Here is a 16,173-nt window from a genome sequence, read left to right as displayed (position 1 = left end):
AATATAAGCAAGTAGAGCAAAGTCATAAGCAATATATTGAAGTAGAACAAAGTCATATCCATAATATTGAAGAACAAAGATAATTAGAAAGCAATTAGAAGCACAATTAGAGAATTACCAAGAATCCTCTTGACAGATCCGGAAACCAATCGAAGATTGACTCCTTCTAGTTCTAATCCTATGTAGCTATGCTAATCTAGATGTCTAATTGATGTGGTGGCTCTAATCTTGATCAGAGGCTTCTTCTCCCTTGATGGAACAATGAATTAGGGTTGAGAGGCTCTCTCCTCCAGGGGCCAGGGGGTCTGGTTTTATAGTCCCTCTAAGTGAATATGGGCCATCGGATCAAACCGACATAGATTGTATGGTTTAGATTCATCCTTTAGGTCGGTGGAGATCTCCCGCAAAGCAGAGTCCTGATTGGACTTGGGGGCAGGGCGGGCGCCCAGTAGGACAGGGCGGGCGCCCTGTCTCTGGCCCCGTTTCGCCTCCGCTTCGGTCTCGTGGCTTCTGGAGTCTTCTAGATGTAAGATAATTGCGCAGCACGTTAATATCTTTACGTAATCCTGACATGTGGGCCTTTCTTCCATATTTCCTGATAACCCCCTACAGAAATAGACAAACACCAAAACTCGTGGAATTCTGTCAGATAAAACCCTAAGTCTAGATGTTGATTTCATTTGGATCCTTTTCTTTATTTATTTGATAATTAAATTTGATACTTAAGGACCGTCAACAACTTGCCACTTTGCTTTGCTGTTTCCTTTCAGAAGAAGAAAATGTGTTGCATTACAACATAAGATAGGGTTGGTATATAAATTTTTAGAAATTTTCCTGATGTCCTTCATTTGTGCAACTTAAGACATGCCTTTATACATCCAATGAGAACCACTTTATTTGTTTCCACAAGCTTACATAGAAACTATAATCCTCTTCCATTTATTGGAGGTAAATGTACAAGGATTTGGTAGCCCAGGTCATTGCTGTGTCTTCAGGTTCAATAGAGCATAATATACAACTGTTGATTATAGGGCAGAAGCAACTTCTTTCCAATCCTTTGTTTTCCCATAATTGATGAATTTATCATAACTACTTGGTTGTTCATGGACACGTTGTTACTCCTGAAAATCGACGCTATGTTCCACCTGCCACCTTGTTGTGTGGTGATGTAGCCGTGAAGGTATGACTGCACACAAATTCATATCCTTGTGCCCCGCAAAATACACATGATGCTATTATTTATCTGCTTTATCTTATTCTTGCTATGGCTTACATTACCTCAGTCTAAATAGAACATGCGTGTACACATTGATAGTACCTGACTACGTTTGATTTTCTGTTACAAAGTAGCTCTCAAATTGTTCATGAATTAGCAATTCAGCTGTTTTGGATATTGTTCCATCTTTGTCATCCAAATTTGCTCATCTACAGTTACTGGCTGGAGTGTGTCATCAGATAGATTCAGGAGTACTGTTTCATCAAGAGGGCAAGGAGATTTATAGAATGTTCATCTGGGAACATGACACGGAATGTAAGATCCAGACCAATCTTAGAATGTTCAGCACCAGTTCTACTTAAGATTACTCTATCCAATATGTGAAATATACATCTCAAAATACTTATATATCTACCCTTTTATCAGCTGATGCATGCTAATATGTGTAATATGTATCACGAACTTACCATATGTAATATGTACATAGATACTTATATATCAATGTACTCTATGCAGCCATATGTAATATATACATCCCGCAAGTGTGTATTGATCAATGTACTCTAATTATTATACATCACTGGATGCTCACTTTTCCTCGTGCACAAGGGCGTGCGGTTTGTACTAGTTGCTTTTATGATTGCCCTAGAGAGAGAGGGTGGGGCGACAATTAGGTGTGGCTTGCCTTAGATGCTTGTTTGCTTGAGATTGTTGTGCCCTTTGCTGCGACTGTGCCTTCTAAGGGCACTGTTTTCTTCTGCTGGCCGTGATTTCTCTTTAGAAAATGTTTACATAATCACAAATTATCTAGAGTGGACTACTTTACCTCCTAAACTATAAAATCGAATATTCTACACTTTAAACTTTTTAAAACCGGTCAAATAACCCCCTCAAGTAGGGTGCTTTTGTCTTTTTCTTTTTTATTTATTTTTGTTGAATCTTTGAAAAATCATAATAAATTAAAGAAAAATCATAAAATATAAAATCTAATCTTGTTGGACTCCACATAAGTAGATCTACATAGTGAATATATAATATGGTATGCTTAGTATAAAGTTTTTGCTATAGCTTTGGATCTATGTTTTTCTATAATTAATTAGAATAATTTATATATGCAGTTTTTATCGTCCAATTATGGTGAATTTGTTTGATGAGCTAATTATTGTCTTGTTGAACTATAGTAATTATTTCGTACACATTACATTACGTATAACTTAGTTATAGATTTATTTAGCTTTATTTTTGTTAAATCTATGCTTTATCTATAACTAAGTTATACGTGATTCAACGAGTATAAATTTTTTATCATAGTTCAAGCATATAATAATGAGCCCACCATAAAAAGTTTACCATAACTAGACCATCGAAACTGCATGTATTCACTGTGTACTACAGCAAAAACTTTATACTAAAGTATACCATATTATATATGCACTGTGTAGATCTACTCATCAAAAGTTCAACAAAATTAGACTTTTCCTTTTATAATTTTTTTGTGATTTATTATGATTTTCAAAGATTCGGCGGAAATAAATTAAAAAGAAAAAGACAAAACCACCCTTCAAAACTGCTCAAGGGTGTTATTTGACCGGTTAGAATATCCGGTTTTATAGTTCGGGGGTGAAGTAGAGTACACTGGATAGTTGAGAGGGGTTTGTAGACTTTTTCCATTTCTCTTTGGATAGTGGAGCGTGACATACGAACCAGATGTGGACAGTTACAACACATTTCTTCTTTGTACCTGCATTCATAGCCCTTCAATATTTTAATAGAAGCATATATAGATAATGACCGTCACACACATGGGGCATGTTGTTCTGATTCCAAGGATTTGTCTAACACTTACAAATACAAAGCTGCCCTTTGTTCTAGAGAGGCACCAATTTAAAGTTAAGGTATGCTATGCAATGACTATCAATAGGAGCCAAGGGCAGGCATTGTCCAATGCTGGTAACTACCCAAAAAACCTGTATTTACCGATGCTTGTTTGTTGCTGTTTCACATGTCACCTCAAAGAGATCTAGAGATATTGATAGAGCATATGAATGGTGACTGGACACATGAAACGAACATTGTCTACCATGAGATATTTTCAAGTGGTTTTGTTGTTTTTTTTGCAGATTGCTTAACTTCTATTAGACCACACAATGCTCACTTACTGTTTTGGAAAATTTTCCCTCTCGGTGCATTTGTCCAAGCTGACAAGACGAAGCGTCCCATGGCGAGCGGCGACGCAGCCGCTAGTGGCTTGCACCCTCGCAAGCGTCCCCTAGCGAGCGGCGATGCAACCCAGAGCCAGCGGGAAGCCATCAACGAGCTGGCACCCCCTCTCCAAGCAATCAACGAGCCGGCAGCTCCCCCCTCCAGATAAATGTAGTAATATTTCTTATTGGCACATATCATTTTTTTTCTTTTCTGTAGCCTTCACAATTGTAGTAATATTTCTCATTGGCACATTTCGTTTTTTCTTTTCTGTAGCCCTCACAATTGTAGTAAAATTTCTCATTGGCAGGTGCTTGACAAGCACAATTTATTAAAGATGCAAACAAAAATGCAATGGGTTTACAACGGCCATGCCATGGTGCATCGAAATGTCAACTACATCCCAATTCTACAAACTATATTTGATGAGATATTAATGTCTTTTGAACTTGAACAAGAACTCCATACAGAGATCCTTACAAACGACAAGATTGACCTGGATGTTAACATTAAAGTGGACGAGCGCTATATCTCCATACGTTGCTTTGGAGTTTTCTTTCCGTTTGAAAATGATAACCTCGACCCCTGGTATACTCTCTTGCTCAGAAACTCCTCCATTAGAAAATATATGGATCCTCAAGGCTCATCCATCTTTTTATGATTTGTGATCACAACATTTAATGCAAGTGACCGGAAATGCAAGAAGGTATAGTGCTTCGTACTAAAGGCTTATTCAAATTATATTTTGCACTAAATGACCATGTAATTACTCCCAAAATACTAGGTTGTGTCCAATCCCCTCCTAAGTTGCTATATTTTGGGATGGATGGATTCAGTATGATTTTGTTGTCAGGGTCTATTCAAGAGTGTTTTTTTAGATAAAAGGTAGATAAATCTATACTATTTCCGTATCGAATTTAGCAGTCGTTTAGAATAGTGACATGGTTTCCAAAACACAACTTTGACCTCTTATTTTTATAAAATATTTAGGACAAAATGATATAGATATAGATATACTTTTATGAAAGTATTTTTCAAGACAAATCTATTCATATAATTTTTCACATTTGCAAACTCAACAATTTAAAAGTTATTGATGATTTATATTCCCAATATTTGACTCAAACCTTGTCCAAATCGACTTCTAAATCTGATACGGAGGGAGTACTTTAATACAAGTATAAATTTTTATTTGTGTCATAATGTGTGTTTACTACTTTTGTTGTCACCTAATGTGTATTGTTTATTTTAACCTCTACTTAGTTCAGAAATTAGTAGTAGCATAAAAGGTGTAAGTTTATTTTTTTTAAAATGACTTAACTAAACACTAATTTCATATCTTATTCAACACAAATTTAGTTTTTTTATGGCAAACCTGGGAAGAAAAGAAATGCTAAAATCACAGAATGCTCTAATGGGTGTCATTGGACCACATTGAGTTTTTACTGTAATGAGCTTCAAGATGATATGACAGCCCTTATGAGAAAAAGGGTGGTAGATCTGGCTGCACTTTACAAAAGAAGAAACAACCAGAAACTAAAGGTTCATCTAGATGGCCATTTGCTCACTAATAATTTTTCAAGTTATGTGGATTTGTACCTGCCATCTCCTTCCAAGAAGACATCAAAAAGGTTTCAAATATTCATAAAAACAAAAGTTTTATTTAGGATAAACAAAACCATATGTCTGTTTTTAAAATATTTACTCTTGTATTTTATTTCAGTGTATAACAAAAGTTAGCCTTTGCTTGGGAGGTGTGTATTACTTTAAGCAGAAATGGCCAATACCAACAGGTTTGTGTTCCCAGCCAAAGTTATGTAGGCTATATTCTCTATCGGCTGCGTTTGTTTTGCAACTCACTATCTTTGTATTTGTTTCAGTTCAACTTTGTTAATGGTGTTGTAATAGAGGGAGGATTTCAATTTGATACTATCACAAGACATGTTGAAGAACATCTGAAAAGTTCAATCAAAAGGAAAATGAAGAATGTTCAGAACATTGAGATACAGACAAGTGATGTGAAGAGCCACTTATGTGTCTTCATAAATGCGGACTATCCCTTTTTTTATGGTGAACCACAGTTTCAAGGTATGTGATTGTGTGTGTGTGTGTTTTTTTAAAATTTAAGTTGTGTTTCTTATAAGCCTCCATATTGCTAATACAAAGTAAACAGATAATGCAAAAGTTTACATTGATCCTGCTCTCAGAAATGCTAAGTTCGAGGAGTTTTTCACTGAAGGTATGTGGTTTTGTTTTCTTAATAATGTAGGTTGTATGTTGCTTTGATGCCTGTGTATTGCTAATATGAAGTAAAAAAATTTCAGTGGCACATTCTTTTATCTTTAAAGAAATATTTAGATGTGCTTTAAAGGAGACACTTGCATGGGCACTTAAAGAAGAGGATGAAAGCATTGAAGCAAATCCAACGAAGTTTGAGGATGCAACTCGTGTTGGTGGAGTGGACTCTCACAAATGCACTTTGATTATTACCGAAGGAGACTCAGCAAAAGCTCTAGCTGTGAGTATTACAATTATAAGTTTGTCACATATATTCCTTTTTTATTAACAAGAGTATTGTTGGTTGCACATTTGATTGCACATATGTTCTTTTTTTATTGACAACATGTGAGTAACATATGTTTAAAAACCAAATTTTATTAGTGCTCTAAGAAACTTAAAAAAAGTTAATCCTGGCCACTAGGCTAATCACTAAGGGATCACCAACCAGCAGAACTAGCAAAAACACCTGTCCAAGTGTGCCAAACTATCCAACGTCTGGTTGTCAAAACACATAAGACATGATCTGACTAGGAGGTCTAATCCTCTTGTTATCAAAACATGTGGCATTTGGAGTTAACCACAGTACCCAGCAAACAGTTCCCTAAGCCCAAAATGTAGACAGATTTACCCTTTGGTATAATCCAATGAATTCAAGTCCAGAATTGGTCAAAACTGCTAGGTCTACAATCAGCACCAAACTTAATCCAATGAAACTAATTCCAGAATTGCTCTAAACTGCTGGATCTACAATTAGCACCAAACTTACAGTTTCCTTCTCCGTGCCTGATTCATCACCTTTCCAATTTTGTTTAAAAGTTTATATTTCAGAGGTATCTTAGCCTTCTAAACTTGTTTGAAGTTAGGCCCACAGTCATGCCTACATAGCTTCTTATAAGTAGATTTGATAGAGAAGTTCCCAGATTTTTCCCACTCCCATCTTGCTCTATCACAACCATCATTAGTATTGTGGTATAAGATAACATGTAACCTTCTCAATTGAGCCATCTTCTAAAAGAGAGATGCTCACTTCTTTGTTTCATAAAAGAAATAGAACAGTTTTGTTCCACATTGATATCATATAATTGAGGGAACTTGCATCTTGCTCTATCACAATCATCATTAGTATTGTGGTACAAGATATCATGTAACTGTAGAAACACCGCACACCCTAACCAGGGGGGTGACCTTCATTATATAGCCTAGAAGGCTTGCAGTACATCTACAAGTTACAATGTGGTACTAATACAAGTCAGGCTAGGAGTACAAGGCCAATGGGCCGTAAGCCCAATATGGGCTGTTATAATTATATTCTAACACCCTCCCTCAGTCTAAGCGGGAGTGTCACGAATACAAAGACTAGACCTAAAATCAGTAAACAATTGTACAGGTAACCCTTTAGTCATGATGTCTGCAAACTGATGAGACGATGGGACATGGAGCACCCGAACCTGTCCCAAGGCCACTTTGTCACAAACAAAGTGGATGTCTATCTCAATGTGCTTCGTGCGACGATGATGTACTGGGTTGGCAGTCATATAGACGGTGCTGACGTTGTTACAGTAGACGATCGTTGCTGAAGCAATGGGCGCATGGAGCTCCTGAAGCAACTGTCGGAGCCAACAAGTCTCAGCCACATCGTGAGCAACGGCACGATACTCAACCTTCGCACTCGAATGAGAAACCATAGTTTGTCATTTAGAGGACCAAGAGACTAAGTTGTCACCGAGGAAGACACAGTAGCCTGAAGTGGAGCGCTGAGAGTCCGAACATCCAGCCCAATCAGCATCGGAGTAAGTGGTCAAACTGTCGATGCCGCCAACACCAAGGTGAAGCCCGGTGGACAGAGTGCCCTTCACATACCGGAGGACATGCTTGAGCAACGCTAGATGAGGCTCACGCGGGTCATGCATGAAGAGGCACACCTGCTGGATGGCATAGGCGAGGTTCGGACGAGTCAGCGTGAGGTACTGCAGAGCGCCAGCCACACTGCAGTACTGGTAGCATCCGCCACCGGAGCACCATCTGTAGCTAAGAGCTTGGCCTGACTATCCACAGGAGTCGCTGTAGAGTGACACTCGGCCATGTCGGCACGCTGGAGCAGCTCCGTAGCATACTGTCGCTGGGAGAGGAAGAGGCCGTCAAAGTGAAGAAGCCAGATGATGCGCCGAAGTAGAACAGGAAACGAAGCAGTCAAAATGATGTCGTCGACGTAGAGCAGCAGGTAGGCGACGTCGGGGCCCTCCTTGTAAACAAAGAGGGACATGTCGGAGACCGAAGCAGTGAAGCCGGAGCGCTGATCAAAGCCGGCAAACCGCTGGTACCAAACCCTGGGCGCCTGCTTAAGTCCATACAGGGACTTGTACAGGAGGCAGACGTGGTCGGGGGCGGCCGGGTCGGCGAAGCCAGGTGGCTGTTGGCAGTAGATAGTCTCATCCAGATGACCACGGAGAAACGTGTTCTTCACATCCAGCTGTTGAATCGGCCAGGATGAAGAAGCAGCGATGCCGAGGACGACACGGATGGTGGCCGGTTTGACAACTGGGCTGAACGTCTCGTCGTAATCGATGCCGTACTGCTGTGAAAAACCACGAACAACCCACCGTGCTTTGTGACGGGCGATAGAGCCATCAACATAATACTTGTGCTTGAAGACCCACTTGCCAGTGATCACATTAGCACGTGGTGGTCGAGGTACAAGATGTGAGGTGCCATTGTCGATGAGCGCCTTGTACTCGTCGGTCATGGCCGCCCGCCAATTAGGATCCGCCATAGCAGCACGTGAGTTGGCGGGCAGCGGGGAAGCCAGCGTCGTGGAACCTACAGTGAAACCGTACCGCTGGATGGGCGGTGGTAACGATCCCGTCTGGGATCGCGTCTCCCGGGAGGGAGGAGGGAGGACCGGCGGTACCGCCACCGGTGCTGCTGCTGCAGCTGTAGGAGCGGCGGCCGCTGGTGCAGTCGGACGAGGACACTGAGTGTAGATGTGGAGAGGAGGCGGTGCTGCTGTCTATGATGCAGCGGCTGCAGGAGCAGCCACGCTGCCTACGGAGGGGGCTAGCGGTGGGGGCAAGGCACCCAAGGGCACCCGGCGGGCAGCGCGATGCCACACAATGGCTAGGTCTAGTCCAACGGGGTCATCGGCATCACTGGCATCCTCCAGGGGCGTCATGACCTCAGTGTCCGAGGTGGACAGAGGAGGCGCGGGCAGTATGTCCTGTAACAAAAAGTCAACAGAGTCTGAGTGGGGCTTGGAAGCCGCAAACGGAAAGTGAGTCTCATAAAAAATGACGTGTCATGAGATTATGATCTTGCGAGTGGAAAGGTCAAGACACCGATAGACCTTCTAGGAAGGATAGTAACCGAGAAAGACACACGCCGTAGAGCGAGGAGATAATTTATGAGGAGTCGTGGCAATAAGGTTTGGATAGCACAAGCAACCAAAAACTCGAAGGATGGAGTAGTCGGGCATCTTGTGATGGAGAAGATGATAGGGTATACCGTTGTTGATGGACGAGGATGGCTGCCGGTTGAGCAGAAACACAGCAGCGGAGAGAGCCTCCACCCAATAAGATGGTGGCATGGCTGCATGAATCAGAAGTGTGCGAACGGTGTTGTTCAAGGTGCGCAGCATGCGCTGTGCTTTGCCGTTCTGAGCAGATGTGTAGGGGCACGAGTTATGGAGAAGAATGCCACGGCTGGCCAAGAAGGCAGCGGTGGCATTGTTGATGAATTCAGTCCCATTATCTGCCTGAAAACAGCGTACAGGAAGACTGAACTGTGTGTGAGCATAAGTGACAAATTGAACAATATGAGCATGAACTTCAGATTTATGACGAAGAGGAAATATCCAACAATAATGTGTAAAATCATCAACTATCACAAGATAAAATTTATAGCCGGAAATACTCAAAATTGGAGAGGTCCAAACATCACAATGAACGAGTTCAAAAGGTGCTGATGTACTAGAAAGTGAACTAGCAAAAGGCAGCCTAGCGTGTTTGCCGAGCTGGCAGGCATGGCAAAGGCGGTGGGCGGCTTTATTACATTTAATAGCTGAAAGTTTATGCAAAGTGTTGATGGCGGAAGGTACAGGATGACCAAGACGAGAATGGTACAGCTCCGGGGAGACAACAACAACATGGCAACGAGGAGGCATGTGTGGAATGGTGTAGAGATCCTCGTGGCTATTGCACCGAAGAAGGACCATCTTGTTCTGGAGATCCTTAACAAAAAAACCTGAGGCGTCAAACTCAATAGAAACATTATTGTCGCGAGTAAGTTGTTGAACAAATAACAGATTACAAGTGAGTTGTGGAGCGACAAGAACATTATCAAGACGAAAAGAACGATCAGCTAATTGTAAAAGAGATGTGCCATGACTATAAACTGGAATGGAATGTCCGTTACCGACCGTGATAGAAGACGGTGGTGATGGGAGAAGAGAGAGAAGTGTACCGTCGTTGGAGGACATGTCGGATGTCACTCCACTGTCTATCACCCAGGAATCAGACCCCTGAACTACCATCTGATTGAGGGCTATGATGAGGGCGGTTGGATCCCAGGTGCCGGGAGGCGCGTACGCCGGAGGCCTGGAGGAGTACTAGGGTGGCGCAAAGGCCGTGTGCGCCTGTGGAGGAGGTGCAGGCGGCACGCGCCACTGCTGGGCAGGGGGCGCAGCCCACTGCTACTGCGGGGTGGGGGGGGAGCCCAGGCACCGGCCCAAGGGTTGTAGCAAACCCAGGGACCGGCCGGCTGGACCTGCTGCTGCTGTTGGTGATGTCGGCCGCCTCCTCCCTACTGGTTGTGTCACCCGCCGCTGCTGTTACCGCTGCGCCCTCCTTTGCCTTTACTGCCCTTGCCCTTGCCACCGCTGCCACGATTGGAGGCAGAGGAGGTGGATAGGCAGGAGGGCGACGTGCAAGAGGAGATCATGCTGGCTGCAAAGGCTGAGGTGGAAGCCTCCTTGCCCTCGTTGCCAAGGCGTAGCTCCTTAACACAAAGCATGTTGGTGACGGACCGGAAGTCGGGGAGTGGCGACGTGTTGGTGACGATGTCGGCGGTGTTGGCGAGGCGGAGGTTGAAACCACGCAGGAGGTTGAGCACAAGCTGTGGGTTGGAGACAGGATGCCTGACCTCCCGTAGGCCATCCGCAGTGTGCTTCATCTTCTGGGCGTAGGCGTCGACAGAGAGGTCACCCTGGAACATGCTGTAGAATTCTTGGCCGAGGACAACGGTGCGTGGTTCCTTGTTAGCTTGGAACAAGGCCTCGATGGAGACGTAGAGGGCACGGGCGTCGTGGTCGGCGTCGTCTATGGCGAATTCAAGGACAGGATCATCGACAGAGCCATACATCTAGCCACGAATGCAGGCATCGGGCTGAGACCATGTAGGATCAGCCGGACGTGCGGGCAGCGTGCCGTCGATGTGGCCAAGGAGCCCGTACTTGGCGCAGAGGGCGGTGAAGAACGCCTTCCACTTGTTGAAGTTGGGGCGCTCGAGGCTGAGGACGATCGGCACGTGCTGCTTGACGTTGATGGCAGCGTAAGGGGCGAAGAACGGAGGAGCGAGGGCGTCCGCCATGACGTCACCAGAGGTCGCCGAGGAGGTCGAGCTGGACGTGCTAGAGTCGGTGGCCGGAGTCGTCATGACGACACAGCGTGAAGAAGATGATCGCGCGGCTGGATCGGCGGCGGCGCGATTAGGATCGGCGACGCGGCCTGAGAAGGTGGCGTGGCCTGGCAGCGGCGCAGTCTGAAGGAGGCGACGCGGCTGGGCAGCGCCCTGGCGGCGGCGCGACCTGAGCGTGGCCTGGGGGCGGCGCGGCCTAGTGCGGTGGCGCACGGCCTCAGAGAGGTCGCACGGGCAGGGGGTGGGGGGGGGCCGCGAGCGGAAGGAAAAAAATCGTAATTTGGATGATACCATGTAGAAACACCACACACCCTAACCATAAGGGCTGACCTTCATTATAAAGCCCGGAAGGATTGCAGTACATCTACATATTACAATGTGGTACTAATACAAGTCAGGCTAGGAGTACAAGGCCAATGAGCCGTAAACCCAATATGGGCTGTTATAATTATATTCTAACAGTAACCTTCTCAATTGAGCCATCTTCTAAAAGAGGGATGCTAACTTCTTTGTTTCATAAAAGAAACAGAACGTTTTGTTCAACATTGATATCATATAATTGAGGAACTTGTCTTTTAAGGAGACTTGATCACACCACTTATCATGTCACAAACTGGTATTCGTACTTCTTCCTAATATTATCTTTTCATATTCCACATACATTCTCAGCAACCACCATCCACCACCATTTACATAGGAGACTGATGTTCATTTTCCTTAGGTCTGTGACCCCCCAACCATCCTTTGTTTTTGGGTTTAGTGATCTCATTCCATTTGATCAAGTGGTATTTTCGCTTCAAATGACCTTGCCGAAAGAATCACTTTTTAGCCACATCAATCTTATTAGTGCCAGAAGTAGTCCGTTCACACTATCTCTTGTCAAACCTCTTGTGCCCAAGACATTCTAGCAGAAATTATAATATTAAGAAGCATCCTCCACGATGGCAGCATCCCCCTCAATAATGATCTCATTGTGGTTTAGGCAAAGAAATGGTGTTCTTTCTCTTTCTACCATGAGCTATTCTATGAAAGTACTCAGAGTTGTTATGATCTTTCAAGAACCACATAGAATTAGATCCCCTATGCCATATCCTTCTCTTTCATGAAACTTAGATTGAATGGAAGACTTTATATCCAGCTTGAGCACATCAAGCTCCTCCTGTTTTTCTAACACCTCCAACTTGTTTTTAGCAAATTCTTGTATTTTCTAGTATGATCTTTTAGACTTTGACCCCAACCCTTTATTAATTAAGTCCATTTTGATACACCAAGTATCAATGGCAGATTTAGTGATTTAGTGTGGTCTGTCCCAAATTTCCTTGATTTTTATGAAAAACTCAAATTTCAGCCAAGAGTTTAATCAAGGCAAAAAGTTTTTGATTCAGATTTTTTTTAGTTAGCTGAGTCTTTAGGATTAAAGGTTATGATTGGACTTGAGTCTTTAGGATAAAAGGTTATAATCGGACTTGTATTTGGGAATCCCAAGTTTCATATGTGCACACATGTGTTAATGATTAGATCAAGATGTTAGAAAAATTATTTTCCACGTAGTTCTTATTCTTATATTGAAGTTCCCCTGCAATTAGTAACTGTTGATTGCACATTTCATTGCACATATGTTCCTTTTATATTGACAAGAGTATTGAGTAAGTTTTGTTCTCCTCAGCAGCTAGGTTCTGTTCGTAGGGACTACTTTGGAGTTCTTGCATTGAAGGGTAAGCTACTGAATGTGAGAGATGCGTCATCTTGGACAATGAGGAAATTAACAATATGAGAAAGATTATTGGTTTAGACTACAAAAACACTATAATGATGAAAAAGATTTGAAGAATTTGAGATATGGTAAAGTTATGGTCATGACCGACCAGGATCCAGATGGATTTCATATTAAAGGATTGATCATTAACTTATTTCATGTTTTTTGGCCTTCCCTTCTGAAGATTAAATCTAAATCCTTTTGTGTGAATTAGTTACCCCAATTTTAAAGGTATGCCACTTGTTACTTGCTTTAACATTTTTTGTTAAGGTTTCAGTTATTAAGACTCATAAAACTTACCATGTCACGGATTAAAACTTGTTTAGGTTACGGATTATACAAGAGATTGTCCAAGTCAGGTTTTCTATACACTAAACGAGTATACGGCATGGGAGAAAAGTAAACATGGGACAGAATTAAGTAAATGGTCTATAAAGTACTATAAGGTGTGTTTTTTTGCTCAAATTTTAATCATTTCAATTTTTCTATGTGGTCTTCAACTTGGACATTTTTCATACATACTGGGGTTAGGCACGAGCACACTTAAGGAAGGGATGCAATATTTCATAGATATTGACATCCATCAGAAATATTTTGTGTGGGTGAATGAAGAAGATGATAAGGCTATCAAGACAGCATTCAGTAAACATAAAGTGGAGGAAAGGAAGAAATGGATTTATAACTTTCTTCATAACTGCAAGGTCGGTCTTGATATTATTTTTAAAGATTCATTCAGGTTAATTTAAGGACCAACATTAATGTGATAACAAAAATTTCATCCTGAAGAAAGTGTACTTCCTCAAACTGGGAAAACAAAAGAATCCTTGACTTCATTAAGAAAGGGCTCACATTATACATGGTATTAGAGATGCATCGGTAGATGGATTTAAAAAAGGGCAGAGAAAGATAATGTTCAGCGCATTTAAGAAAAAATTGAACAAGGAAACAAAGGTATGACATCCCAACTATCATTTGTTTTTTCTAATATGAATCTTTTCCACATATTTTCATATCAGTCGGCGCTATAGCCGAGAATATGGTAGGCTTCGATCTTTTGTATTCCATAGTTTCTTTAGATTGGATCGCCATTATATATTTAGTTTTAGTTTCCTTATGTATACTGGCACCTGAATATATAAAGGTAGACTAGCTTGCTTGAAACTCTTGTCTTGTGGGTTGTCAATCTCAAGCTTGTTCCATATAGTCTATGATGATGAGAATCATATCCACTCCAAAGCTTCAGTCCTAACTTATAAGTAGAAAAGGGTTGAGCCTCTGGTCGGGCTGCCATATTATGATTTATGTGTCATGTTCTCTCTAAATTAGCCTTATAATATTGCTAATTTAATACTTGATCACAGGTGGCAAAGTTCGCCGCGTCTGTGGCAGAATGTTCTGCTTATCATCACGGTGAAGGAAATCTATCAAACACAATAGTAAGAATGGCTCAAGATTTTGTTGGAAGCAACAATATCAACCTTTTGCGTCCCAATGGGCAATTTGGTACAAGATTAGAGGCGAGTTAACAAGCCACTATGAGAAAACTAGTTGTTAAACATTTTATTCATGCTTGTTTTTCATTTTTGGCAGGCAAAGATGCTGCTAGTGCTAGATATATCTTCATAGAGTTATCAAGTATCACTTGCAGGAAATTTAACGAAAATGATGATATTCTGCTCGATTATCTGTGTGAAGATGGGCAGTCAATTGAACCTTCATGGTAATAACTAGGCACCACTTGCTCCATCCATCCTCAGCAATTTGACCTTTATAATAAGTAGCTAAGGCCTGGTTGTCACTTTTTAGGTATTTGCCAACCTTCCAATGATTTTAGTCAATGGCGCTGAAGGAATTGGTACTGGATGGAGCACAAAGATTCCTTGTTACAATCCCAAAGACATTGTACACAATTTGAAACTAAAGATACAGGGATCAGAGACGTTGGAAGAAATGAAACCGTGGTTCAGACATTTCCACGTTAGTAATACATGTTTTTTTTACAATTCTGTTTTTATTTTTGTCTTAAAAAAATCTAATGTTGGTGTTTTATCTTGTGTACATGAACCAACAGGGAGAAGTGAGTGTCAAAAACAAAACTACCAAGACCAAGAAATCAGGTGTTACCTATACCGCTAGTGGTATCATAAAGGTTGTTGACAAAACTACACTAAAAATAAGTGAGCTCCCAGTGAAGATCTCGATGGAGAATTATGAAAGGAAGCTTAAAACTTTTATGGACGGAGAAGACAAATTCATCAAGGTAATTGATTACATAGTATGTTTTAATCATGAAATGATTGTTGTCCACTAGTTTTTAATCATAATAATTTTACAGAGTTATGAAAAAAAGAGAGGCGGCAATGATGTTGAAATAATGATACACTTGCATGAGAATTCTGAGAATTTGGTGCAAGCCAATGAAGTAGATCTTCAGAGGAAGTTTGAACTGAGAACATCAATGGGAACATCAAATATGCATTTGTTGGATTCAAATGGCATAATTAAAAAGAATGACAGTCCAGAGCAAAGTATGTACTACCTTTTTGCTACAAGACCTCCATTTTTTATTTCTTTTGTCGTATTGTAACTAAATTGTGTCATTTATACTCGCCTTGAGGCTTGCTTTTTATGAGAAAAGAAAGGTACTGTTGACGGTCCTTAAGTATCAAATTTAATTATCAAATAAATAAAGAAAAGGAACCAAATGAAATCAAGATCTAGACTTAGGGTTTTATCTGACAGAATTCCACGAGTTTTGGTGTTTGTCTATTTCTGCAGGGGGTTATCAGGAAATACGGAAGAAAGGCCCACACGTCGGGATTACATAGAGATATTAACGTGCCGTGCAATTATCTTACATCTAGAAGACTCCAGAAGCCACGAGACCGAAGCCGAGGCGAAACGGGGCCTGACCCTGGGCGCCCACCCAGTTGGTCAGGGCACCCGCCCACCTCCTGAGTCCAATTAGGACTCTGCTTTGCGGGAGATTTCCACCGACCTAAAGGATGAATCTAAACCATACAATCTATGTCGGTTTGATCCAACGGCCCATATTCACTTGAAGGGACTATAAAACCAGACCCCCTGGCCC

The 16,173-nt window shown here is 41.9% G+C and overlaps 1 protein-coding gene and 2 long non-coding RNA genes across 4 annotated transcripts; all 3 read left to right on the top strand.

Moving 5' to 3' along the window:
• LOC110431374 lies at positions 691–4,409 on the top strand. Its single transcript, XR_002448872.1, has 3 exons — positions 691–1,531; positions 3,337–3,589; positions 3,729–4,409. It is a non-coding gene; the product is annotated as an uncharacterized LOC110431374 (long non-coding RNA).
• LOC110430778 lies at positions 4,546–5,348 on the top strand. Its single transcript, XR_002448137.1, has 3 exons — positions 4,546–5,049; positions 5,142–5,211; positions 5,299–5,348. It is a non-coding gene; the product is annotated as an uncharacterized LOC110430778 (long non-coding RNA).
• LOC8085336 (DNA topoisomerase 2) lies at positions 5,534–15,775 on the top strand. Of its 2 annotated transcripts, XR_002448826.1 has the most exons (9): positions 5,534–5,657; positions 5,743–5,936; positions 12,996–13,313; positions 13,409–13,528; positions 13,614–13,783; positions 13,869–14,033; positions 14,444–14,802; positions 14,889–15,059; positions 15,154–15,290. XR_002448826.1 is itself a non-coding variant. In XM_021450363.1 (4 exons), exons 1-4 carry the CDS (start codon positions 14,800–14,802, stop codon positions 15,667–15,669), a joined length of 615 nt encoding a protein of 204 aa, XP_021306038.1. In that variant the 5' UTR covers positions 14,355–14,799; the 3' UTR covers positions 15,670–15,775. The 2 variants fall into 2 exon arrangements, 1 of the variants encoding a protein (XP_021306038.1); XM_021450363.1 differs by lacking the exons at positions 5,534–5,657; positions 5,743–5,936; positions 12,996–13,313; ... (1 more) ...; positions 13,614–13,783; positions 13,869–14,033 and adding an exon at positions 15,418–15,775 and having other exon boundaries at positions 14,355–14,802; positions 15,154–15,342.

This window comes from Sorghum bicolor, chromosome 10 (assembly GCF_000003195.3).
Source record: "Sorghum bicolor cultivar BTx623 chromosome 10, Sorghum_bicolor_NCBIv3, whole genome shotgun sequence".
Taxonomy (NCBI): domain Eukaryota; kingdom Viridiplantae; phylum Streptophyta; class Magnoliopsida; order Poales; family Poaceae; genus Sorghum; species Sorghum bicolor.
The sequence above is the reverse complement of the archived record's forward strand: the minus strand, read 5'-3'. Positions and strand labels throughout refer to the sequence as shown.

Excerpts from the sequence above, each read along its gene's own strand:
- LOC8085336 (XM_021450363.1), top strand. Across the intron at positions 15,060-15,153 it reads CGTGGTTCAGACATTTCCAC|GGAGAAGTGAGTGTCAAAAA; the intron begins GTTAGTAATACA and ends ATGAACCAACAG. Across the intron at positions 15,343-15,417 it reads GAGAAGACAAATTCATCAAG|AGTTATGAAAAAAAGAGAGG; the intron begins GTAATTGATTAC and ends ATAATTTTACAG.